The sequence below is a fragment of the Phascolarctos cinereus genome, unplaced genomic scaffold (genome assembly GCF_003287225.1).
Source record: "Phascolarctos cinereus isolate Bilbo 61053 unplaced genomic scaffold, phaCin_HiC Scaffold_9;HRSCAF=440, whole genome shotgun sequence".
Taxonomy (NCBI): domain Eukaryota; kingdom Metazoa; phylum Chordata; class Mammalia; order Diprotodontia; family Phascolarctidae; genus Phascolarctos; species Phascolarctos cinereus.
In genome coordinates this window covers 2,163,021-2,190,004 of record NW_027556402.1, presented here as the reverse complement: position 1 = coordinate 2,190,004, position 26,984 = coordinate 2,163,021, and the positions used below count along the sequence as shown (strand labels likewise).

The 26,984-nt window shown below is 49.4% G+C and overlaps 1 protein-coding gene across 2 annotated transcripts in view; it reads left to right on the top strand.

Moving 5' to 3' along the window:
* The window catches only part of MTMR7 (myotubularin related protein 7), a 108,759-nt gene extending 83,096 nt beyond the window's left edge, over positions 1-25,663 (top strand). For both annotated transcript variants that reach the window (XM_020976759.2, XM_020976760.2), the window contains exons 8-14: positions 6,820-6,929; positions 8,070-8,195; positions 8,947-8,996; positions 10,075-10,275; positions 11,471-11,611; positions 17,286-17,412; positions 22,151-25,663. In XM_020976759.2, the coding sequence (XP_020832418.1) occupies positions 6,820-6,929; positions 8,070-8,195; positions 8,947-8,996; positions 10,075-10,275; positions 11,471-11,611; positions 17,286-17,412; positions 22,151-22,516 (1,121 nt within the window). In that variant the 3' untranslated portion in view covers positions 22,517-25,663. The remainder of the gene's footprint in view (positions 1-6,819; positions 6,930-8,069; positions 8,196-8,946; positions 8,997-10,074; positions 10,276-11,470; positions 11,612-17,285; positions 17,413-22,150) is intronic.
* The last annotated feature ends 1,321 nt before the right edge of the window (positions 25,664-26,984 follow it).

The window sequence follows — 26,984 nt, the reverse complement described above, 5'->3', positions numbered from 1 at the left end:
CTGCCATGTTTCTCAGCGTGGCTAACGTGGTTTCTAGGCTCTTTACCCCTCCTTGTGGACATTGCTTTACATTGCTGAGACTATTGTAAGAAACAGTGCTGGCCTGCATTGGTGTTTGTTCCTTTATCCACTTTCCATCTTTTGTGATCATTAAAAAGTAGTCAAGGTGGAGTTGTTTTAATTTCATTTCTATGTCCTTGTCATCTTTACTGTAATTTTGCATCCATTTTGACTCTGCTCTAACAGTTGAAAGGCCTGGCTGTGCACAGGACAGCTAATGCAGGAATAGTTCCTACAATTAGTTAACCAACATTTATTGTCTAGGATACAGTCCATTTCATTTTCTGTGCGTCATTTTTTTGGTGCTTTCCCTGTCTAGGCCGGGCCTTTTGTCTTTCATCTTGAAGAAAGTATTCATGATATTTAAGTCTGAGATTATTTACAAACCTCTGACTTCTTTGCTGAAGCATTTTTTCCGGCATATTTTTCACCATTTTCTGCTATCCCCTCTTAGCATCAGAGTCCCCAAGGAGGGGAGTGTATGTAAGATAATTGGAAGGTCTCATTATTGAGTTCTTCATAGAATTTCTTCACCTCCTCATCTGTTGTGGGATATATTGGTGCCTACACTACGGCGATCCCCATAGTGGCCTTTTTGCTCCTACTTATGGTGAAATGACCAAGCATCTCCAGAAGTGATATTTTTGTTGACCTGTAGTAAAACCTCCTCCACCAAGTCCTATGCCTTTCTCTCCAAGAAGAACCTGTGAGTAAAATGCCACTTGCTTTGGTCTGGTTTTATTATAGAAAAAAAAATGCTCTCGAAGTTAATATTCTATGCCTCTGGCAGTTTGGTCACTCACTGGTCATTGTGCCAAAATCTTATGTTTAGTCAAATAATGGTTAATATTTACAGCTGATCTGGAAATCGTGGGATAATTACTGCTCTCAGTCCCTTTACCTTCCTTCCACATGGCCTACAGAAAAGAGGTTGCCCAGGGCTGAGGACCGTCTGGCACTTGTCCTGGTCTCGTGGATTGCCCAGGCCAATGACTTTTCCAGCCAGGGTCTTGCTTGCCTATGGGGAGATTTTCAGTCCTTGACTGAGGTACTCTCAGTCCTGGGCAGCCTTTCTTCAGGAGGCCACTTGGAAGGAAGGGGAGGGGGCTGAGAGCAATAATCATCACATGATTTTTAGATCCGCTGCAAATATGGGAACTCAGTAACATGGGCCCTGCTTTCTACACCAGCACTTACCCTCTCTGGGCACAGCCTCAAAGAACTCTGGTTCACCTCCTGGCTGTGATGGGACATGGCAGAATGACCTTGGCCAAGGGCGCTTGATTCTTACTTCCAAGAAAACCCTCCTCTGTGTCTGGTGGGTCTGGTGTCCAGGGCCATCTGTGCTCTCTGGGAGAGAGGGCTGGCTGTGCTGGAGCTTCTTTACATCTCCCTCCCCTCTCCCCTCCCCCCCCAAAAAAAACACCTTCCAAGGAAGGGAAGCCATCCCAAGCAGGAGAAAGAGTAACAAAGCTGGCATGTCGTGAATCCTGGCGGCGGAGGCAGAGTCAGCAGTGGGGAGGCCGGCACGGCCTTTTCAGAATGGCCTGTTGGGGTAATGCCCAGGGTCGGGGCCAGACATGTAGTTTCACACTCCCAATCAGAGCAGGCCAATGCTTTCTCTGTCATTTATGGGCTGAGAGAAGCTGGAGAAACCCGCCAGACTCAGCACCTCACACTGACATCTTGGCTCTCTGTCCGGCTTTGTCTCGCCTTCCTGATTCTCTAGGAGGGATAAAGCTGATAGACTTGACCCGAGATCCCAGGGCAAGCCAAGAGATGTGTAGACCTCGTGGACTCTTTGACTGGCTCGAGAGGGCCTGGCAGCCTAATATAAGCCTCCTACCCTTTGTCCTGAGTTCTGGCCTGTTTACAGAGGGGCAGCCGCTGCGGAGTAGCCCAAGTGTTCACTCCACATTGCTGCCGCGCCCAGGCTTACAGCTGATGTCAACTCAGCTCTTTAAAGCAAATGTTAATAGAACCAGGTCCCCGTGATAGCTGACAAGCAGAGTGCTCCCTCCTGGGCAGGCAGGCACGTATGCCCCTGATGACAGCTGAAATGGACTTTTGGTCAGTAAAAAGGTGTGTAAATATTGGTTGTGAATCTGCGCTGGGAACCAGCAGGACTTTCTGCCTGCTCTGGGACTGATGTGTGCAAACAGACCCGTCGCTTTGGTGCTTTACCATCTCAGCCTCGGGGGGGCTCCATCTGTTTGTGGGGCTCCATCATCTGACCAGCTTGGCTGTCCATATTGTCTCTTGACCTGGGCAGAAGTTGGAGTCATTTCAGTTGCTACCTTGAAAACAAGCTCCTTAGAAGACCTTGGGGGCCCAGCTGGCTTCCCAAATACATGTTAATATTCTTTTCTGAAAAGAAGAAAAAAAGGTGAAAGAGAGTGTTATTTTTAGTAGAAACATAAGCTTCCCTGGCTCAGGTCAGAGCCAAGAGGTACCCAGCACACCATCAACCGGTCAGTCAATCCATAAACATTTATTAAGCCCCTCCTGTGTGCCAGGCACTGTGCTCAGCACTGGGGATTCAGAAAGAGACAAAAGACAGTCCCTGCCCTTAAGGGGCTCACAGTCTGATGGCCTGTAGGGGAGAAGAAGCTGGCAACATGGGGCAGTGGAGGAAGCCCTGGGTGGAGCAGGAGGAGCTGCTTTTGAATCCTGGCATTAGAAATGTCACATCTGCTATCTAGGCTTCCTCTTCTGGGTAATGAGGGGGGCTGAGGTGACCTCTGAGGTCCATCTCTTCTTTAAATTCTTGGCCCATTTGAAGCCCTCTCTCATCTGAGGCCTTTCCACTGCCTTGTCATAATGATCAGAGATCAGCAGCCCCACTGGGAACTTCATTTTTAATCTAATTCTCCATGCCCTGCCCTGTGGATGCAGAGAGTGGGCAGGATTGTGATGTTTTTTCTGCCCAAGTCCCTGGGGCTATGCAGGATCAATTCTGAGGATGCTGGAGAAGGGGTTCTCGGCGGCAGTGGTGGTGATGGTGGTAGTGGCAGCAGTGGTGGTGATGTGGTGGCGGTGGTGGCAGTGGCAGTGGTGCTGGTGATGATGGTGGCGGTGGTAGTGATGGTGGCGGTGGTGGTGGTGGCAGCAGTGGTGCTGATGGTGGTGGTGGTAGCAGTGATGGCGGTGATGATGGTGGTGGTGGTGGGCCTTCTTCTCGGAGAGGACCAGTGACATCCTGGTGGTGAAGTCTCGACTTGTGCATGAGTGGGGCAGAGCTCTCACCAGGCCCTTCTGCCCTCCTCTCTCTCCAAAGTCTGGCCGGGTTCACATGCATTGTTTCCGGGACACCATCTCGTCCTCGGCCGGCCCCTTCTCCTTTTGTCTTCAACTTCTCCCAGCGTCAGGCTCTTTTCCATTAAGTCCCGCCTTCTCATTATGTGGCCAAAGGATTGAAGCTTCAGCTTCAGTATTTGTCCTTCCTATGAACAGTCTGAGTTAATTTCTTTAAGTATTGACTGATTTGCACTCCTCACTGTCCGAGGGACTCTCAGAAGTCTTCTCCAGCACCATAATTCACAAGCATTGATTCGACAGCACTCAGCTTGCCTTATAGTCCAGCTCTCACAGCCGTACGTTGCCACTGGAAAAAAACCATAGCTCTGACTCCGCGGACCGTTGTTGGCAGGGTGATGTCTCTGCTTTTTAGTGTGCTGTCCAGATCGCCCTAGCCTTCCTTCCAAGGAGCGAGTGCCTTTTGAATTTCATGGCTACAGTCGCCATCCACAGAGATCTTTGAGGCCAAGAGCATAAAAGCTGATGCTGTTTCTTTTTCCTCTCCTCTGTTTGCTAGGACATGATGGGACAAGTTGCCATGATCTTGGTTTTTTAGATGTGACGCTTCAAGCCAGCTTTTATATCTCTTCCTTCACCCTCATTAAGAGGCTTCTCAATTCCTCTTCACTTTCTGGCGTCAGAGAGGTGTTGTCGGCATACCTGAGATTGTTGGTATCTCCCGCAGCAACCTGAATTTGGGCTTTTGGTTCATCCAGCCTGGCCTTTCATAACATGTACTCTGTGTATAAGTTAAACAGACTCATAAAAGTGACAACAGACAGCCTTGTCGTCCTCCTTTTCCAATCTTAAGCCAGTCAGTTTTCCCACATTCGGGTCTGTTGCTTCTTGGCCGGCATAGAGGGGTCCTCGGGAGAACGGCAAGATGGCCTGGCACGCCCACCTCTTTGAGGACTCGCTGCATTGTGTCATGAGCCACACGGTCCAAGACTAAGTGTAGTCGACAAAGCAGAAGTAGGTGTTTTTCCAGGAGTGTCCGTGCTCTCTCCGTGATCCCGTGAGTCTTGGTGATTTGGTCTCTAGTTCCTTTGCCTCTGCCCTTCTGCTAATTCTCAGTTCGCAGACTGCTGAAGCCCAGCTTGCAGAATCTTAAGCATGACCTTGCTGGATTGTGAAATGAGTGCAGTCGTCCAGTAATTGGAGCATTCTTGGCACTGTCCATCTTAACGGTTGGGACGTAAGCTGATCTTTTCCAATCCAGTGACCACTGTTGAGTTTTCCAAATCTGCCGGTATGTTGAGTGCAGCGCGTTGTAGCATCATCTTTTAGGGTTTTAAATAGTTCAGCTTGGGGGCAGCTAGGTGGCGCAGTGGATAGAGCACCGGCCCTGGATTCAGGAGGACCTGAGTTCAAATGCGGCCTCAGACACATAACACTTACTAGCTGTGTGACCCTGGGCAAGTCACTTAACCCCATTGTCTAGCCCTGCCAAAATAAAAAATAGTTCACCTGGAATTCCATCACCTCTACTAACCTTATTGTTACCAATGCTTCTAATTTTTAGTATTGATAGATATTAATCTACCTGAACAGAAGCTGTGTGGAGTTCTCAATAATTTTAAAGAGAGAAAAGGGGCCCTGAGATTGAAGCTAGGGTACTGCTGATCTACACCAAAGCCTTGCGATATTTTGGCCAATGAAATCTCAGTTTCTCTATACATTATACAGTCCCTCCTTGACAAGGACATATAAAATATACAGTATAAATATAAAATTAGTAAATAAATAAACTTCTGCTTTGAATGAGAAGACGAAGCTTGACAGTAGTGGGGCTGCTGCTTCTGGATAAATATTGCTCACAATGACCTTGACAGCATTTGGTATGTGAAATTTGAAAAGCTTTCCTTGGCATGTGGAGCATTCTGGAAGCCCTCTCTTTCACTCCCTCTGGTCCATCAGCCAGGAGCTGGGACCAGGCACATTTTGTCCAGAAGGTCTCCTCCCAACGGACAAGGTCTCTTTCTTGATACTTTTAGGACACATGGTGATGAGGGACTGCTTTAGCGGCATTGCGAAGCGTGAGTGGGTCGAGTGTGAGGTCGGTCAGTCCCCATGGGCAGACCCAGGTGAAGTGTTTCTGAAGTGAGCTGGTGGAATGGCCTCCTGTGAGTTCAATTATTGGGATCTGTGAGGGATGGCTCACAGTGAAGTTCCCTTATTAGTATCTCCCTGCTACACTCTTACCTCCCTGCTCCGCTCCTGTCTCTCTCCTGCACTCTGCCTAAGTGTGAGAGATGGCCTGCAGTGCAGTTCCCACAGGCCTAAGTTTCATTCCTCCAGAAAGCCTTGAGTTAAGTTTCCGTTTTCCCCGATAAGCTTCTATTTCTCCAGCACCACGTCAGCCCGGGTGGGGGAGCTCGGTGCCTGGTTGCTCCTACTTGCTAGTACATGTGTGCATCTAGCCCAAACATGGGCATGTTTGCTTCTATTGGGTATTAGCTGCCGCGTTTAGAATGTATGCCCCGGGGGCAGCTAGGTGGCGCAGTGGATAGAGCACTGGCCCTGAATTCAGGAGTACCTGAGTTCAAATCCAGCCTCAGACACATAACACTTACTAGGCTGTGTGATCTTGGGCAAGTCACTTAACCCCATTGCCTGAAAAAAAAAAAAAAAGGATGTATGCCCTGAATACCCAGTCAAAGGAGAAAGGGGAAAGAGAGTGGGAGGGGTCATCGTGTTAGGGGATAAAAAGCCAAGGGTGCAGCTCCCAACTCATACTCTCCTGTCTGGCAATGGCGACTAGGGGCAGTACCCTTTCTCGTGAGAAAGCAATAAACTCCTTTCTGCTTTCAAGGTAATTAAGTCTTTGTTTTTATTTTGAGTGGGTGGTCTCTGTCCCACATAGATCCTTGCTTTTACAGAGCATTTTCCTCTTCTAAATGTGTGCAGAATAGCCCCAGTGACCCTTAAGTGTCCTCCCCATGGCTGAAAACGTTAGTAAAGAACCACTGTTGAAATGAATTGAGCAGGGAAAGCTTGCATTCATAAAGCACTTGACAATATTATCTTCGAATCTTCTCAGCAAGCCTGGGAGGTAGGGGCTGTTGGGATGCCCATTGTACAGATGCAGAGACTGAGGCTTGGAGAAGAATGTGTTGCTCCAGGTTGCATAGTCAGCAGCCCAATTGGGATGTAAATGGGTCCTCTGGCTCCTAGGGCCAGGGATTTCTCTGCCACCCAGAAATTCCTTCTGATCTTAACCTTCCATAAATCCCAGCATAACAGGGGATGTGGGCCTGAGCACCCACAGCAGTGGAGGGCCTTCGTGGGGTAGCTTGGATTCAGAAGATCTGGCTCTCAGCTGTACCAGTTTTAGGCAAATGCCAAAGCTGGTCTGTGCCTCAGTTTCCTCACCTGTGAAGTGGGATAGCAGGCTGTGAGCTCCCATTCGAAGCCGGGGTTGCGGGTACCCCGGGATTTGTCACAACTCAGCTTGTTTTCTAGTGTGTGAGCTGCGATCCCCTTCGATGAGTGACTTTCTCTGGGGCCTGGAGAATTCTGGCTGGCTGAAGCACATCAAAGCCATCTTGGATGCGGGGGTCTTTATCGCCAAGGTGAGTGGTCTTGTCAGCCCTGGATGTCCTGCCTGGGGTCATGTGGCCCTGGGTCCGTAGAGGCCAGGCTAGGCCCAGGAAGCTGGAGCTGGCCCATCTAAGCCAGCGCCTGGTGGGGGGCTGACGTGTCCACTGTCCATGGCCAGGCCCACCCAAAGGAAGGAGCTGGGGCCGGGAGGAGCTCTGGGGCTCGTGACACTCCTCTGGAGGATGTCCCCAGGTGTCAGAGGGGTGGAAATCAGCACGGACAGAGAATCCCTGAAACTAGAGGAGCTGTGGTTCCTACTGGGACACTGCCCTGCCTCTCAAGTGCACACCCAGCAGGAGTGCACCTGGGGGTAAAGGGGGGCAATGGGTCATCCCAGCCTGGAGCCAATGAGTCCAAGCCCCCTGATTTATAGGGGAAGAAACTGAGGTCCTGAAAGACTAAAGTAGCCACCCCAGGGTCAACAGGAGTTCACTGATCTAGAGTGAGAAGACACCTCAGAGACTCCTGACTGACAGAAGAGGAAACTGAGGCATGCAGAGTTTAGTGACTTCCCCCAGGGAGGGAGGGATTCGAACCCAGGACTTCCTGTCTCTGAGCTCGCTGACCTCTCTGCTCTACCGCTTCCGGGCCAGGGAGGGACAGGGAGCTTAGACTCAGGGCACCTTTGTGTCATCACAGTGGCTGGAATGACAAAAACAAAGGGGCCGGGTGGGGGCCATGGGTTCTCTGTTCTCCCCAGGCTTAGCTCAGGAGTTATTCCCCATAGGGAAGATTGAGGCTGGGGTGTGCCCCATATGTGACAGGGAAGATGAAGCTGGCTATCAGCCACAGATCCCCACTGTGACCCTCTGGAAATCCCGTGTCTGTCCCTTCCCTACTCACCATGGCGGCCTCAGAGGTCAGTGTGGAAGCCCCCACCGAATCTGGACAAACCCTGCCTGCCAGAAGGAGCTCCTTGACCTCCCCTAGTGAGGATATGGCCTCAGGAAGCCACAGGAGCTGTGGCCATGGCCTCTTCTCGAGCAGGGAGGGTGCTTCCATCCCCCCTGGAGGGGAGGCATCAGCCACCTGCCTCTCGCTGTCACAGCAGCTCTGTCCCAGCACCAGCCCTGACCCTTTCAGCTGACTCTGTTCTCCCGTCTTATTTGCAGGCCGTGGCTGAGGAAGGGACCAGCATCCTCGTCCACTGCTCAGACGGCTGGGACCGAACAGCCCAGGTGTGCTCAGTGGCTAGCCTCCTCCTGGATCCTTACTACCGGACCCTGAAAGGCTTCATGGTGAGCTGCCAAAGCAGGTTTGGGGGCCAGCGGAGACCCCCTGCTCCCCTCCCACATAGACTGAGGCAGCTAGCCCTAAGCCTCCTCCTGCCAAGCCTCCCCACCGGTGTCCTTTCATCCCCTAATTGTGCACCCTTAGCCCCTTCAGCTAGGTCACTGACCCTGCAAGATCCCCGGGCTGTTGGCGACAGGCCTCACGGGACACTCAGTTCACCTGATCCCTGAACAGGAATCCCCTCTTAGCACATAGTAAGTGCTTCACAAACGCTGGTTTCCTCCCTCTACAGCGTCCCTGAAAAGCGGTCATCTGGTTTCTTCTTGAGTACCTTTAGTGATGGGAAGCTCACTCTCTTTCAAAGGAGGCTGTGCCCCTTTAGACCAGCCTTAAGCGCTTGGAAATGCATTGTACTGAAGTCAAGTCCATGTCTCCACAACATGGAGTGCTGCAGTTACTGAATTGGCCAAAATCATGGGCCCATCTTATGTGCCTTGTGTAGGTAAAAGTGATTAGGTCCAGACTTGGCTAATTCAAATCCTGATGCTAATTCAGTCATAAGAGTGGCACTTCCACCGGGATGCTCGCCTTGCTTTGGGTTAAACGCAGGCGTCACCATGGGCGGCCCCATCGATGTAGGGCTCTTCAGGAGGTGGCTGAGTTTTCCCAAAGACCACAGGGTGAGCGTCGCCTACCCGGCGTGCCTCGGCAGCCGCCTGGCTACGTGTTTTCTGAGCCGTGTCTTTCTTCTTGTAGGTATTAATTGAAAAAGACTGGATTTCCTTCGGGCACAAGTTTCATCATAGGTAAGGTTGTGCCCTTGCCTAGGGCATACCAGTGGTGATCTGATCTTAAAGCTGGAAATTCTTTAGGGGCACGAGAAGAGCTGCCTGGTTGAGGCAGTGGGCTGGCTTGCCTGACAGACTTTTCTCTGCCATTGAAGACATATGCTGATTTTTACTGCAGATGCTGTCATACACATGTCGTTAACACGGGTGTCACAGGGGAACAAACGTCCAGCTTCTGGCTAACACCCTTGGCAGCTGGATCTGATGTATTTCAATCTTTCCTTGGATTCAGGAACTCATTGATGGAAGAGCCCCCATCGGTGCACCTCACAGCTCAGCCACGCTTTCTCATTCTGTGTGGCTTTGGGCAAGTCACTTCCCTGCCAAGAGTCTCACTTTCCTTAGCTAACGAATGAAAGCGTTAGCTTATAAGACTGCTTTGGTCCTTTCCATTACAAATCCTTTAAAAATAGAGGATTAATTGCAAAGATCCCTGTCCAAATTCAGAGTCTTCTTGTTGGTAAAGACTCCCTGGCATGGAAAGATGCACATTTTTTGTAGGTAGTGGGCGCTTTATCTCCACAGCTAAGGTGACTGAGACTCCTAGGGGTTCTGTGGCTTGCAGTCAGAATAGTGAAGTCCCAGGTGTGTGACCTTCAGAAACCATTCACTGAATTCCATTCTGTATTCACAAGGCACTGCACATGGTATGAGACGACCTGGGCTCTTTTGGACTTTGCCAGCTTCTGGGCCCCTTCTGCTTTATGAGCTCGGCGACCCTGGGCAGGTCACCTAGCCTCTGGGAACCTCAGTTTCCTCATGTGCAGAATGGGAATAATGCTAATGGCACTGCTGACCACACAGGACTATGCTGAGAAGAACATTTGCTCTGGAAAGGGGAGGTTTCAGGCACCTTCTCTATGTGTCGGCACCCACTGCCTGGAGTGGTACTTGTGTCTGTCTGTCTGTCCCTTTGCCAGCTTTTCTGCTCAGGGCCTGGGCTGGGGCCCCTTTCTGTCTCCTCGGCCTCCTTTTTGTCCTTTTCCCCTGTGGGCACACCTGCCCATCCCCTCAGAGCCTCCTGCTGTCCTTGCAGGTACGGCCATCTGGATGGAGACCCCAAGGAGATCTCCCCGGTCATCGACCAGTTTCTCGAGTGTGTCTGGCAGCTCACGGAGCAGTTCCCCTGCGCCTTTGAGTTCAACGAGAGGTTTCTGGTGCACATGCAGCATCACATCTACTCCTGCCAGTTTGGAACCTTCCTCTGTAACAACCAGAAGGAGAGACGGGAGCTGAGGCAAGTGGAGTCCTCCCACCCCCACTCAGCGCTCTGTCTGCTGAATGCAAAAGCCTTCTCTTTGGCCCTCCATCGAGGTTGGCCTGTAAGGGGGACTGGCCTAGAGTGGAAGGCGGCATGACTAGACCAGATCAGCCAATGTTTGTGGATGACAAGAGCAAGCTGGCAGGTCCAGACCTGTGATTTATGGGCGTAGAGCAATCCCAGTGCGCGAAATCCCTCAGTGATGCAGGTCAGCCACTCCTCCTCAGTGGATGGTCTGAGAAGTTACCCAGAATTTTTAAGTATGTCGATCAGTTTTGATGATTTTCTCCCCTCTTCTTCCTCTTTTTCTTTAAAAATATTATTTTTTTGATTACATGGGATAGCTGTCTGGGAGGGCAGATGGGGAAAGTTGATGTAAAAGCAAAAGCTATCAATGCAAATCTATGACTTTTTTAAAAAAGTAAGTTGTTAAGAGCTTAAATGACTTGCCCGGGGTTGCTCAGTCAGCAAGTGCTAGAGGTAGGGCTTGAATCCAGGACTCCCTCATTACTGTTTTTCAGGAGCCCTGCTGACTCTAAATTCATTTACCTATAAAATTTTTAGCCAGGTGGCACCATAGTACATAAAGCAATGGGCCTGGAGTCAGGAAGACTCATCTTCATGAGTTCAAATCTGACCTTAGACACTTCCTAGCTGTGTGACCCTGGGCAAGTCACTTAACCTTGTTTGCTTCAGTTTCCTCATCTGTAAAATGAGCTGGAGAGGGAAATGGCAAACCGCTCCAGTATCTCCGCTGAGAAAACCCCAGACGGGGCACAAAGGGTAGGACGTGGCTGAACAAGGAGAAGAATGTTCAGGTTATGAAACATGGCCAAAGCCAGCTTTTTGCAGTATCTTCACATGAAGCTGGCGAGTGCATGCTCAAATGCTTTTGGTAAGCTTGGTGAATCTGGGCCATCCGAGAGTGCTCACTGCCCCTTCGGGCTGACATCCCTGCCTGAGGCAGCGTGCTTGAGAAGAGCGCTGAAGGCAGAGGTGGGGCCCTGGGCTCCCCGGGGTTCTCCCGCTGGCTCGGCCACTGCGGGACCCCGCGAGGGGCTCCATCCGTAAAGTCAGGGGGCGTGACTTGCTGGTCACGAAAGTCTCCTCTCAGAGACGCCTGGATTCTTGGGAAGGATTTCTGGTGGATAGTGTTCATTCTGTCTCTTAGGATTCAAGAAAGAACACACTCGCTGTGGGCTCACCTGTGGAAGAATCGGGCTGACTACCTGAATCCCCTGTTCCGAGCGGACCACAGCCAGGCCAGGGGGACGCTGCGGCCCCCAACCAGCCCGTGCAACTTCATGTACAAGTATGGGAACTCTTCTGTTATCTTTTTCAGGCATAACAGATATTTCTGAAGCATGTGCTGGTGCCTGGGCCCTGGGCTCAGCCTCAGGGAGGTGTAAAGTAGAACTCAGAGCCTGTGGCTGCCCGTATGGACCAACCAGCCCCATGGGGAGATGCAGTGTGAATGCACATCCCTCAAATGTGACTATATTTGAAAATATATAAGATAACACATTCAAAAGTATAAATCACTGAATGAACAAGTGAATGAATAATGAATGAATGAACAAGTGAACGAATGAATAAGTGAATGAACAAACGAATGAACAAATGAATGAATGAATGAACAAGTGAATGAATGAATAAGTGAATGAAGAGTGCATGAATGAATGAATGACTCCTTGTCTCTGCACTGGCTGTCCTCCATGCCTGGCATAGGCCTCCTCCTCACTTCGGCCTTCTGGCTCCCCCAGCTTCTTTCAACGCTTAACCAAAGTCCACCTGCCACGGGAAGGCTTTCACGATGTCTTTTAAAGGTAGTGTCTTTCCTCTGTTGCTCATTTCCTACTTATCCGCTACTTAGCTTGTCTGTACACACGTGTGTGCTTGCTGTGACCAGACTGTAAGCTACCTGAGGGCCAGAACTGTTTTTGCCTTTCTTTGTGTGCCCAACAGGTTAGGCTTAGGGCCTTAGCAGTGTCTGGCATGTAAGTGCCTAGTACATACTCATTGATGGGCTGAATGCACGGAGGGATGAAAGAAAGAGCATTTACTAAGGGCTTACAGCGCTTCAAGGTCTGGGGATTCAACTGTAAGAGCCAAGCAGTACCTGCCCTCAGGGAGCTTGTGTTCTAACGGAGGGGGATGGCACAGGTGGCCTGGGAGGAGGGGCACCCAGCTTCAGCATACTCCTACATAATCTGAGTACCTCCTTATGCGGGGAGGGAAGTACGTTGACAAGCCCGGCCAGGAATCATGGCGGGGTTGGACTGATCCTGGCTCCAGACCTCAGGGGTAGGGTTGGGTCCAGGCCGGTGAGGGTTCTGTCTAGGATGTGGAGATGTGCTGCTGCAAGAGTGGTGGGGTGAGATGGTCACACCCTGATTGGAGAGGCACAAATCCAATCTAGAGGAGCCTGGGGGAGAGAGGGCTGTGGGAAGGCCACCTGAAGGATGTCAGGGGGAGTCACTGTTGGGAGTGACAGAGACTCAGGAAGAATAGAAAGGTTGCCTTGTTGCAGTGAGCACAGTCAGTCATCAAGCATTTATTAAGTACCTTCTGCATGCCGGGTACTATGCTAGTGGCTGGGGGTGTAATGAAGGGGAAATCACAAAGATGTGTGGTCAGGTCATTCATTCCTGGTGGCCTCTTCTCCATCCTGGCCTTCCTACCCTCTCTCTATGGAGTTTGCTGCTGTGGCTGGCTCTCCCTTCTCTGAGTTTTGTGATGCTGCTGCTGCCGCTGCTGAGTTCTCCTGCTGCTGGGTTCTCCTCCCAACTGCTGGGTTCTCCTCCCAACTGCTCGGTTCTCCCGCTGCTGGGTTCTCCCACTGCTGGGCTCTCCTGCTGCTGGGTTCTCCTCCCAACTTCTGGGTTCTCCCACTGCTGGGTTCTCCCGCTGCTGGGTTCTCCCACTGCTGGGTTCTCCTCCCAACTGCTGGGTTCTCCCACTGCTGGGTTCTCCTCCCAACTGCTGGGTTCTCCCGCTGCTGGGTTCTCCCACTGCTGGGTTCTCCTCCTAACTTCCGGGTTCTCCCACTGCTGGGTTCTCCCACTGCTGGGCTCTCCTGCTGCTGGGCTCTCCTCCCAGCTGCCCTTGCTGCTCCTTCTCTGCCTCCTCTGCTGGACAGTGCACCATTCAGGTCCTCCCGCTGGCCCCCACCTTCCTTCTTCAGCTCTAGGTCTCTGATCTAGCCCTTCAGCAGAAAGAGGGACATGGTTTTTATTTGTTCATGAGATCACGGAAAGCCTCCTTAGAGTCCAACCTGTCACCTTATATATGGTGGTGTTCCTCCCAGAGATGCCCATGATGCCTCCTTTACAGACCAAGGCCCACAGAGGTCCACATCACCCAGTGAGGCCGTGGCAGAGCTCTGGATGGTCCAAGGTGTGGGGGATGACTCATCTCCCCTCCTCATTTATTACTTCTTCTAGCTGGGTGCATATTGGGATTTCTCCCCCATTTAATAAGTCTTTAATTTTTTTTCCAATACACGTAGTTTTCAACAGTCACTTTTATAAAATTTTGAGTTCCAAATTTTTCTCCCTCCCCAAGATAGCAAGCAATCTGATATAGGCTCTACATGTACAATCATGTATCATTTCCACATTAGTCACGTTGTCAAAGAAGAATCAGAAGAAAAGGGGAAAACCATGAGAAAGAAAAAACAAAAAACAAAACAAAAGTGAAAATCGTCTGCTTCGATCTGCATTCAGACTCCATAGTTCTTTCTCTGGAGGTGGATAGCATTTTCTATCATGAGTCTTTTGGAGATGTCTTAGATCCTTGCATTTCTGAGAAGGGCTGAGTCTATCAACGTTAGGCATCGCACAATGTGGCTGTTACTGTGTACAACGTTCGATTCTGCTCACTTCACTCAGCAACTGTTCATGCAGATCTTTCCAAGTTTTTTCTGGACACGTGGGAATCTTTACTCTGAATATCCATTCACTGCCACCTGCATACAGATTGTGAGGTCAGAGAGGGCACCAGTGTCAGGAGCCAGCTGTTTCCCATCATTCTCATTTTGTGTGATCTCACTGGAAGCTTTCCCTATGCCCCCCTTCACTCCCTAGTCCCCTGACATCTCCACAGCCTAGACAGAATCTTCATGGGACTGTACCCAACCCTAACCCCTTGAGGTCTCGAGCCATGATCAAATCAGCTCTGCCATTGTTCCTGGATGGGGCTTGTCAATGTACTTCCATCCCTGATTTTCTTCTTGAAGAAAGTATTAAAGAAATGAAAAAAGAAGAATGATGACAGATATCTGCTTTTTTTGTTTGTTTAAAATAAAGTCCATAAAGGAGCAGAACAGGGACTTTGGCGACCTGAAGGGCCACGATATTGTCCCTGGGTTTAAAAATGAACTGATTGTTGTACCAGGGTGCGGTTAAATCCCTAGAAACAGGGTGGGTTGGGAGGAGAGGTTGGTGAGGAGGACCAAGTATCCACCTGGGGGCATGTGCACCTTTCCCAGCAGGCTGCTCCATGACAGTGTTACAGGAACATCCATCACTATCCTCATTTTACAGATGAGGAAAGTGAAGCCCTGTGAGCCCCAAATTGCAAACGACTTGTCCGTAGCCTTACAGCTCTGCTGCAAGCGGCCCTCCAGTCCACTGTCTGTCCACAGAGAACGCCCTCCCATCATGCGTCAGCTTCTGGGTGATTGGATTGGCGTCTTGTGTCTAAGTACCAACCCCTGTTAATATTTATAATCCAGAAACTGAGTGATTCTTGGTGTGCCCTGCCCACCTCCCTTGCCCCCTTTTTGCCAGTCTGACATTGTTGGGCAGAAGCTGAAGGATCTTGCCCAGGCCCCGGGGCCAGGGGAAGTCATGCTTTGTTTCATAGGTTGCCATGTTCTTGGAGAGCAGCCCCGCCTAGCGCATGTCCCTTGCGTGAGGAAGGCCTTCAACTGGAGAACTTCTCATAGCACTGGGTTTCTAGACCTGTCAGAGCTACAACCCACTCACTTCTGGCTAAACCCCCTTGAGCCCCTCCAGCTGCACCCCAAGCCGAAGGAGTTCCTTGGCTCCATGTTCTGGGTCAAGCCCTGACCACGTGTTCCCTTAGGGATTCATTTCTTAAGAGCCCGGGGAGGGGGAGGAAGGATATTGTACAAGTGACCCCCAGGTCACAAACCTTCCATGGGGTTTTCCTCTAAGCCCAAGTGATGGGGAGAATCCTGTGTGGCTCTCCTCAAACGGGCTGGGGGAAACAAAAGAGAGAAAATTAGGGGACAGTTACTGGCTTCCTGTTTAGCGGTTCACCGTTCTGCTGCCACACCTGGCTTTTCAGGACTTACTGGGTAATTGACTATATTCCTTCAGTTTACTGTTGGTTTGTTTGTATCAACAAGCATGTATTTTCTCTCCTGATTATTCCCCCACCTCCATAAAAAAAAGAAAGCCCCAATATCAAATACACATAGCCAAGCAAACCAAATTCCCACATTGGCCGTGCCCAAAGATACGTGTCTGATTTTTCATCATGATCCATCTCTTCGTCAGGAAGTAGGGAGTAGGCTGCCTCGCTCAGTCCTCTGCTATTATGACTGCTTGCTGCGGGGAATCAAGGCTACAGGTCTTTGCAATTTCTTTTCCCAAAGTGGTCGTCATTGCATTCTCCTGGGTTCTCCTGGTTCCAGTCGCTCCCCTCTGCATCAGTTCACAGAAGTCCTCCCAGGGTTCTCTGAATTGTCTCTCTTATCATTATGACAGTGCAGCAGTGTTCCATCACACTTGTTTAGCCGTTCACCAGGTGATGGGCACCCCCTCAGTTTACCTTCACAAAAAGAGCTGCTATAAATGTTTTTGGAAATGTGGATCCTTTTCCGCTGACCTCTTTGGGGTGCAGGTTTAGCAGCAGTGTTGCTGAGGCAAAGGCTAAGTGATTTGGGGGGCAAAGCTCCACATTCCTTTCTAGAATGGCTGCTCCAGTTCATAGCTCCAGCAACAATGCATTAGTGTGCCTGTTTTCCCACAGCCCCCCCTGACCCCAACATCTGTCATTTTCTTTTGTGTTTTTTCCTTTTTTGAGGCAACTAGCTGGCACAGTAGATAGAATGCTTGGCTTGGCATCAGGACAGCCTAAATCAGAATCCTTCCTCACACATTTACCGGTTGTGTGACCCTGGGCAAGTCACTTAACCTCTATCTGCCTCAGTTTCCTCATCTGTAAAATGGGGATAATAGTAGCACTTACCTCTCAGGGTTTTTGTGAAGAGCAGATGAGATAACATGGGATGTGCTTTGCAAACCCCAAAGTGCCGCATAAAAGCTGGATATTGTATTATTTTCCAATCTGAAGGGAGTGAGGTGCAACCTCAGAGCTATATCCACTTGTGTTTCTGTAGTCGTTTGAAGCATCTCTCCTTTTGAAAACTGCCCAATCACATCCTTTGACCACTTCTTAGTCAGGGAGTGGGTCTTGTTCCTTCAAATTGGATTCAGTTCCTTTGCCAGAGAACTTGCTGCAAAGATTTTTCCCAGTTAACTTCCCTTCTAATTTTAGTTGCATGGGCTTTGTTTAGACAAAACCTTTTAAATCTTGTATAACTGAAAGTGTCCGTTTCATCTTCCGAGTTCTTCTCTCTCTTGTTTGGTTGGTTATGAATTGTTCCGTTATCCATACATTTGAAAATGTGATTTATTACGTGTTGCTCTAATGTGTTTATGGTATGACCTTTTAAGTCTAAGCCAAGTGGTATCTGATGGGCATCATTGGCCTCTGTCTGTTTTTAAGACTTGTTCTGCCTTGCGTCCCATCTGCACGCCCATCCCTTGAGTCTCCCAGCCCAGAATCCCTCTTTCTCCCTCAGGGAGCTCCTCAGAAAAGCCATTCTCAGTGATTGTTTCCTTTCTTCTCCCAGGGATATACAGTTGGTGCATGAAACTGCCTGTAGGTGGCTCAGATGGAACTTTGAGCCTGACAGTGTCTTGGCAGTAACCCCCGGCCTTTGTTGTCTCTAGGTTTTGGAGTGGAATGTATAACCGCTTTGAAAGGGGCATGCAACCTCGGCAGTCAGTGACCGATTACCTCATGGCGGTGAAGGAGGAAACGCAGCAGTTGGAGGAGGAGCTGCAGGTCTTAGAAGAGGTAACACAGGCCTGAGGCCAGTGGCTTTTTTTTTTTTCCATCACTGTCTTGTGTGAGAAGCCAGCAAGCCCCCTTGGCCTTGTCTGCCCTCACGCCTCCTCCCCCTGCCATCCTGTATGCCGTCACCAGACCAAGCCCAGAGTGCTGCTCTTGTGAGGCATGCCCCTGCTTCAGAGTCAAGTCTGGACCTCTCTGCCTACCTTTGTCTAGCCATCTACTTAGCCTCCCTGTCCCTTCCTTACCGCCATCCCCAACCCCACTCACCTTCTGATTGGTGAGAGCTTGCACCAATATGGCCAGCCCTGCCTCAGACCCCTCAGCTACCATTCCTCATTGGTTCCTTTCCCCTAGCATTCCAATGAGCCTTTCTTCCTCCTTTCCTTCCTTCCCTCTTCCTTCCTTCTTTCTTTCCTCTTTCTTCACCTACCTTCCTTCCCTTTCCTTCTTCCCCCTCCCTCTTCTTTCCTTCCTTCCCTCCCTTCCCCCTCCTTCCTTCCTTCCTTCCTTCCTTCCTTCCTTCCTTCCTTCCTTCCTTCCTTCCTTCCTTCCTTCCTTCCTTCCTTCCTTCTTTCCTTCCTTCCTTTCTTCCTTCCTTCTTTCTCTCCCCTCTCCCTTCTCCCTTCTTTCCTTCTTTTCTCTCCTTCTTCACCTTCCATCCTTCTTTCCTCCCTTCCTTCCTTTCTTCCACCATCTGCACTTCCTTAATTACACTGGCTTCCCTTCTCTGAACTGATATTCTATTCAGAGTTCTAGATAGTAAGATCCTTTTAGAAAACATGAGTTTGAGATGCTTCTGGCATGTCTAGGTAGAGATGTTTGGCAGAACCCATGCTAGAAGGGCAGATGGTAAATGGTGAACATTCAGCCTTCCACCTCTGCTCAATGAAACTTCTTCAGTTAATCAGTAGTCAGTCAATAATGCCTTATTAAGCACCTACTATGTGCCAGGCACTGTGCTGAGCACTGAGGACACAAAGACAGAATGGAACAATCTCTGTCCTCATGGATATATGTGTGTATGTGTGTGTTATGTGCATGTATGCATATATGCATATATGTGTATGTATGTATGTATATGTGTGTATGTGTGTGTATGTGTATATGGATGGATGGATGGATATGTTGTGGTTTGAGAGGCTGTGACCCCTCAAAGACTGAAGTACACGACAGGGTCTTCTGCAATGAATTCACAGACTCAAGCATTCTTTAGGTCAAGTTGGCAAAAAGTTTATTGTTACGCTTTTCAGCGGGCAAGGATTCTTAAGGATCCTGCAACCTTAGAGAGGTACAGTTAAAGTTTATATAGGTAAAATACAATAAAACATGTGCCAAATATGCTAACTAGGGGATTCAGGGTGGGCTTAGGGAGTGGTTAAGGAGTGGTCAGTTCTTAAAAGAAGATGCAGTTCTTGTACTTACTGCGCAGGCGTTTTACCCAGAGTTCACTGGGAACAGCCCACAAGGGGGGCCACACGGAGGTGTGGTTTTAGGCCTGCTATGTCACTAAGTCAACCAGAGTTCAGGGTAACTGAGAGCTGTCCAGTCTGCCTCCAGTCCATGTCTTGTTAGACAAGATAGATGTAGGGAGTATACATATGTCTTAAGTCTAGAATACAGTTAATGAGGAGCCCAGGATGTAGATAATGAGGTGGAGTGGTAGTATAGGTAGTCCAGTGGGTAAGAATGTCTTTATGACCCAGTGCAAAGCCAGTTCAAACTAATAATTCCTTCATGTGCTGTTTGGAACTGCACCAGGAAAGAGATAAGGGTCTTGCTGGGGCCCACTTATGAGTAACTGCTAGGCACAGGGTCCTTGGGCTGGGGAGAAACTGTCAGGGACAGTGTTTCTGAGGCTAGGGAGAAATTGGGGTCCAAGTACAAGCACCCAAACACAAGCACCCAAGCACCCCATCAAATATGCACATATAAGCATGTGTTTATATCTGACATACACACATACATATATCCATATGTGTGTGTATATACATCTATATCTATCTATATCTATATCTATATCTATATCTATATCTATATCTATATCTATATCTATATCTATATCTATATCTATATCTATATCTATATCTATATCTATATATCTCCATGTTTTCTCCTCCAGTAGAATGTGAGTTTGTATAAGACAGGTAGGGGAAGGCTAGTCTAGAGCCTGGTAGAGCAGGAAACGTAGAAGGTGATACCATAGTTAAGTCTTGAAAGACACAAAGAATTCCAAGAGTCAGAGGTCAGGAGGGAGAGCCTTCCAGGCATGGGGTTCCAGGTAAGGTCAAATGCATGCCCATAGGAGATGCCATCATGGGTGGCTTACAGAAAGCAGGTCAGAATGGCTGGATGGCAGAGAGTGTGGACAGGAGTAGTGTGTAAGTAGATGGGAAAGGCAAGAAGGGGCCAGATTTGATGAGATTAAAATACTAACAAAGAAGGTTCTTTTTGATCCTGAGGTAATAATAGACAGTCGCTGGAGCCCAGTGAGTAAGGAGCGGGTGCCATGTTCAGAGCGTACTTTAGGAAGATCACTTTGGAGGCCGTGGATGTGTGTTGGGAGCAGGGAGAAGCTGGAGACAGGGAGCCAGTTACAAGATGTCTGCAATTGCCTGGGTGAGAAGTAAAGAGGATTTGGATTAGGGCCATAGCTGCGTGGGGGGAGGGAGAAAAAGGGATGTAGAAAGAGGCGTTGTAGAGGTAGAAATGGACACTTGGCCACTGACTAGATCTGTGGCGTGAGAGAGAATGAGAAGTCAGGGTGTCTTCAAGGCGTCAGTGTGGGTGTCTGGAAGAATGAATGAATGAATGAATGCCATTTACTAATCAATAGCTAGCTTAGTGCTCCAGGTATCAATTTCAGCCTGCCCCCAAGGCCCTGACTTTCCAATGGGAAGGGCAGCATACATTAGGAGTGGGGGTGGGGGGAATATGTGCCAGTGGCATGAGTGGTTTGGAAATGGCCAGGAGGTCGGTGGAGGTCCCCTCAGTAATGACAGAGCAGTTCAGAAGAAGAGCAGCTTTTAAGGAAAGGCCAATGAATCTTCTTTCAGACATGTGCAGTTTGAGAGCTTACAGGACGCCCAGTCCAGAATGTGGGCCAGGCGGACAGCGATGTGGGGCCGAAGCTGAATTAGTGGTGACGACAGAGATCCGGGAGTCATTGGCATCTGGGTGATCATTGCACCCGTGGGAGCTGGTGACAACATCCAGTGAAATGATGGGGGGGGGGCCAGAACAGAGCTGGAGAGACCCTCCGAGGCTTCCATCACTGAGGGTAAAGGGCGTGACCTGGAGGAAGGCGCAGCAAAGGAGAGGAGGAGAGCAAGGGAGAGCTGGGTCCAGAAAACCAAGGAGGGTGGTCGGCAGTGTGGAAAGGTACATCGGTCAAGAAAAATGATGGGAGGGGCAGCTGGGTGGCACAGTCCAGAAGTCAGGAGGACCTGAGTTCAAATCCGGCCTCAGACCAAACGCTTAACATTTACTAGCTGTGTGACCCTGGGCAAGTCACTTAACCCCAATTGCCTAAAAAAAAAGAAAGACGATGGGAGGGCGAGGCCCTTAGATTCGGCAACTGAGAGATCTTTGATGTCTTTGGAGAGAGAAGTTAAGCGCTGCCAGAGGGGAGTGTGAAGAAAGCCAGAGGAGACTGACCATGTCAATAGGTATTCATTAATGGGGATACAGAGAGAGGCAAAAGGCCGGCCCTGCCCTCAGGGAACCCACCTTCTAACGTGAGACCACAAGCAAACAGTTATACACAAACAAGATATGCACAGAATAAGCTGGGGGTTATTGTTGACTGTGACATCCGGGAGGTGCAAGGGAATTGGAGTGAAGTGAGACAGGGCTGTGCAAAGTCACCTGCCTCACCTTCGCCTCTGGAGTCCAGGGGCCAGATGTAGATCTGACCCTAATTGGGCCCCATGCTGTGGGGGACATGGGCCTTTTTAAGCTAAGGTCTTTAATGGTCTCAGTGTGACTGCAGCCACATTAAGCCTAGGAAAGAAGAGAGGCAAAGAATGGCCTCTTTTATCTAGTTAAAAGCAACGACGACAACAAAAATCAGTCTGGGAGGAGAAGGCCCTCAGGGTTGCTGGCCAAAATAGAAACAATTGCTATTTACATTCACTGTGAGCCAGACTGGTCCCAAACAGTGACTAAGTGAGGCTTGGCCTGGGACCTGTTGTTGGCCAATCAAGGCTGCAGCTATCAGTGCCTCGGGGCTAGTCGGCTTCAGTTTCCTCCATGGTAAAATTCAATGATAACAGCATCTACAGCCCAGACTAGCGGTGAGAGTCAAATGAGGTCATATTTGTAAAGTGCTTTGCAAACCTTAGAGTTCTCTAAAAATGCTAGCTATGAGCTATCATTATGTATAAAAAAAGCAGTGTGGAAATAAATGGTTGGAAGGCTGCCATGTGCAAGAGGGATTTGACACGTTCTTTTTAAAAGGAAGACAAAGGCTTGATATTGGGAAAACCATTGAGTGCTGGAATGGGAACGTTCATGGTTGCTTGTCAAGGTCCCAGGGTTTGAGTGGGGAGACCTCTGAGGTCTTCAGGTCAAGACCGGATAGTGAGTCCTGCTTCTTTGGGCAAAGGTTGGATTAAATGTTTGAAATTCTGTGACTTGGAAACCCAGGTGTTCTTTCTATTTCATAAAAGCTCTGTGGTTATTGAATAGAGTGAACAGAGAAAATGTCCATCACCCCAAACAAATGGAAACTTTTTCTTTTTAGAGACTGGAAAAAATCCACAAGATTCCACTTAGCTACAAGCCAGGGAAGAGAGAGCCCAGTGCGCCACAGAGCAAACGTCCGGGGCTGTCTGCCTCCACCCCCAGTGTGGGGAACCCCGCGGCAGATTCCAGCGGACTTCTGAAATCGTCGCCCTCCCTGAGCCGGTCCCAAGGAGACGACGATTCTGCCCTGATTCTCACGCAGGAGAACTTAAAGAGCTCCGATCCGGACCTCTCGGCCAACAGCGACCAGGAGTCTGGGGTGGAGGACCTGAGCTGCCGCTCCCCGAGCGGGGGCGAGTGCTTGCCCAGCGAGGACAGCGGCAAGGACCCCGATCCCGATGAGGCGGTGTTCCTCACCGCATGAGTCCCCCTGCCCCCCAGGACTGCCGGGAACCGGAAATGTTTCCCCCAAGAGGGGAGCCATGCACTCCAAAATGGAATGGCCAAAATGGAGAGTGGGAAATGGGGTCCCGTAGCCAAGGGCCGTCAATCTGTAAGGAGGTTTGAGCGTAGAAAATTGTTCAAATGGTAGAAGCTTTCCTCCCCCCCTCCAAGTATCATGAAAATCAAGGTAGAGAAGTGACTTTATAAACATAAAGGCATAGTGCTTTGGGAACTGGATTCAAATGAGAAAATACCCTCAGTAATTTTCGTTTAAAGCTTGATATATAAATTCTAGGTCACTTAAACCTCTTTCTTTTAAAATCCTTGAAAAGAAGTCTGAGAAACAATAATGATAATCATTGACTTAAAAAAAAACTTTTGAAAATTCCCCAAAGAGAGGTCCTGATGTAGAACAAGAGAAAAATAAAATTTCTTAGACACAAAGCATCTGGGGGGAGGGAGAGAAGGAAGAAAAAGAAACGCCTGGGAACATGAGTCAATTCAGCAAATGTGAAAGTGCCTACTGATTGTTAAAAGGCACTAAGGCTGCCTTCAAGGCTCTCAGGAGGATGGCGTCCATAAATAAGCAAGTGAGCAAATACAAGATTATTGGAGTAGAAAGAGAGCCCTAACAACTAGGGGGATCCGGGAAGGCTTCCCAGAGGAAGCACCAGAGCGCAATTAGGGTTAGGGTTCATGCGTTCCAGGAATGGGGACTGAGTCTGGAAAGCTGCAGAGGCAGAAATGGGATAGCAGGCTAGTAGGCTGATGTGAAAGAAGGCTGGAGAGGTAGATTGGAACCAGCTCAGTTGCGGATGGGGGGAACAGGACATACAAATGCTAGGTGGAGGGATTTGTGTTTATTTTATCCTGGGGCGGTAGGGATTCCAATCAGGTTGGGAAGGAGATACTGGTGTTTTGGGAAGATTTTTGGCAGCTGTGGGTGTGGAAAACTGGGAGAGAGACGGAAGGCAGGGAGGCAGTCTAGGGAGGAGAGGGAAGGACCAGTGATTTCAGGGGTAGCCTGACTGGGTGTGAGGAGGAAGCAGAAGGGAGTGCAGGGTGACTCCCAGGCTGCCTGTGGCGATGCCGTGGATGACTTTATGTGCAAGATGGGGAGTTCTCTTGGAAAGGCTGAGATGCTGATGGGTGTTCCATTAGTCACAACAGCTTCCCCCCTGGCACCATCCTGTGTGTGAGGGAGCTCATCAAAGAGGCTTTCATCGTAGCTGGTACCTGAAAGGGACCCTTGCCTTTGAAGATGTCCTGGTCTTACCTCCTGGCTTCCTAAAACCAGGCCTCGGGTCATGGGAGATCACCTTCTAGTCTGGTCCTCTCAAGTTACAGATGAGAGAAATGTGATGTCCCCAGTCCCAGAGGTAGAAGATGGTGGTCAGTACTGTTGTGAGTGCATTTAAAGGGTGGCCAGGGATGTCCATTTCCCTTGGTGTAAAGTAATCCCTCCTTACTCAAGTCACATTGAAATTCAAGCCATCCCCAATCACCCATCTTTTTTTGTATGGCCTGTATCATAGAGAGAAAGCTCAGTGGCAGCCTCATAATCCTACTTCCTCCACTTGTAATGATTCTTAACCACAAACTCTGGAAATGAAGCTTCTTTAAAACAAGAACAAGCCTCACTCCAGCCCATTGGTCACATGAATATACCTCAGTGGCAAAGCTCGGCTGAAGGGGAGCAGGTCTTACCCTCCTGCCGGGTACCTAGCCCACCCACTTCTTCCCCACATCAAGAGAGAAAAAAACCACAGCCTTGAGACTCACTGATGTTGCTGGAGATGTGAATTAAGAGCAGAGCACGTGACTGGGACTTTCCTTCCTAGAATTCTTGGTATCAACCAGCCAGTGGGAAGAAATCTGGGGGCAGGGTAGCCACAAAGTCATGCTGTGGTAGGTTACCCTAGACTTTATTTAGCTAGGCCTGGTTGTCAAGAGGAGCGATAACGGGGCTCTCGCTGAGTCCTTGGGTTAGAGATGGAGGTGCCGACGCGTAGCAAGGAGAGCCAGGTCGATTTTGTCATCACTGGCTTCAAGTCCCCCAAGCCTAGTGGGGCCGGGAGGAGAGGGACTTCCCCATTTTGCCTCGGGTTTCTGAACATAGTGTTCAGGTCAGCGCATAAGACCCTAAGCTATTTTTTCTTGTCCTGACCTACTTTTGTAACATCTGGGATTACGTCCCCACGGTCTTTCTACCTCGTATAATGTGGTTTGGCACGGGACCACTTTCTCTGGGCTAATGCAGACAAGACTATGCTTTATCACAGCTTAATGCTCCTTCAGCCTTTCCTCACAGAATGTGTTCGCTCTGGGAACCTCTCCAGTCTTTGTTTCCATTTCAAAATACAGACTAGCTGGGGTCTGTTTGGACAAAGTCGAAGAGTCATTGGTGATCCCCAGGTCTAGCTGGTTATGTGCTGCCCCGTGGTCCATCCCAGCATCAGGTCAGCCTTTCTGAGACAGACTGCCAATGCCAGACACTGGCTTTGGAAGCCTGGATTGACCAAGACCAACCTGACAGTTGTATTGCATAGAAATGGCCTATTTTAAGATGTAGTTTTCCCGGGTTTATTACGCCAACATTTTATAGGTCATTTGAAAATTGTCTACAGAGAAAAATGTGAATTGTAGACTTTTAAATGACTGGTACGGTCTAAATTGGGTAGTTATAATGCTAACTAATGAGTGACCTGTTCAGTTGTGTTTGGGTGTACTTTTAAATTGCATCTTAAGAATATTTCACTATCTTCAACTTCTGTATAAAATGAATCTGCAAAAAGGGAAGCAAACAGCAAGGGCTGCTTCATAAAATCAAGACTGAAAGCTGAGGAGCGACTTTGACGATACAGAAATATTCCAATAGGCATTAGCCATGATTGTGCTGAGGGCTGGCTCAGCAATCCCAAGACCGTGCTTACAGACAGATGTGTTCTGTTCATGTTAAGCCAAGTTAACATAGCCTCTGAGCGGTTCCCAAATGTGAAAGTGGATGGAATTTTGGTTAACTTAAATGTTTGTCTTGTCATGTATGTAGCGTGCAGACTGTGCCGATAAAAAGTACTCTTCAATAAATCCTTAAGATGCAAGTCGTCTTTTAAGTGGAAACGTCAAATGGCCAACATAGAGCTTCATTCGGTACCCAGGGGGCTGCTTTATTGTTCTTGGCAGGCCACGGACCACCTTTTCTGAGGGAGGTGGCTACTCTTCCTTCCTCAGTCCGGCAGGGCAGTCAGGACTCTCCGAGGCCAGCCAGGCCCACCCTTAATGCATTCACTCATGGAACCTGATAAGAGATTTCGCTCACTCCTAAAACTGGTTCTTCGAGAGCTTCTCAACAAGGTTGCACTGTTTGCTTCCATCGACACTACAGAATTCAGACTGATTTTCCTGGATGAAAGCCAAAATGGCAGGTAGTGGCCAGAAACTGCAGCATCAACAGCTCAGCTCCCGACTAGCAGCCTCAGTGACAACGGTGCTTTTCACGAGGCCCCGTAGGGACGGGACTGGGGAGGGAGCTGTTCAAATGAAGGCTTCTTTTCCATCAGGAAGCTGAATTCTTCATGCCAGAAAACCCTTAACAAGTCCACAGTCTTGTGTGAAGGATGGAAGGGCACAGGGAATGGACCATGGCCTGGAAGACCATTCCTAAAAAGAGTGTAGACTGTCCCCCTCTCAGCGCTCCACTGGTGAGAATGAAAGCTGCACAGAGCCCACGCTGGCCAGAGGCAGATAGAGGAGTGTCTTCTGGCCGACAGCATCATTTTACTGACCGTCTCATTTGATTTTCCAAACAGCCCTGATGCATCAGCACAGAATGGCATTGCAGTGCTCTGCTCCCAAGGGTGCTTGGGTCAGTCCCGTCCTGCCGTAGGGCTGTTCACGGAGGCCCCCCATATGCTTAGGAAATCCTCCTAGCCTCCACGTCTGAAGGGAATGCCCCAGTCATTAACTTGGGACCAGCCTGGTATTTCTTCTCCGGAGAGCTCCCAGGACACCAGACAAAGCAGGACGGCCAGCTTCTCTGGCTCCTTACCTCAGAATGCTTCCCCAACCCTTCTAGTTTAAATCTGAGAAAGGCAACAGAGCTGCAGATAGTGTGCCTTTAATCCATCTGCTCTGGCAGGGTCAGGGTTGGGGCACAGGGGCTATTTAAATACTGACATCTCTAACCTGGGCCCCCTTATTCAACTTATGCCTTGTACCATTTATTTATAAATTAGCAGAATAGCGGCCAAGAACCTCTGGCCCACTTCCACCCATAGGACAGCAAGAAGTTTAACTTAGCAGTGAATTTTGGTGGTGAAAACCAAGCCTCAGATACCAGGGCACTATAAATAACAACATACAGAAAAGGCATCCACCCCTCCCAGGGACACTGGGGAACAGAAAGGCCGGAGCATTCAGGCTTCCTGCCCAAGGCCTCCCCTCACACA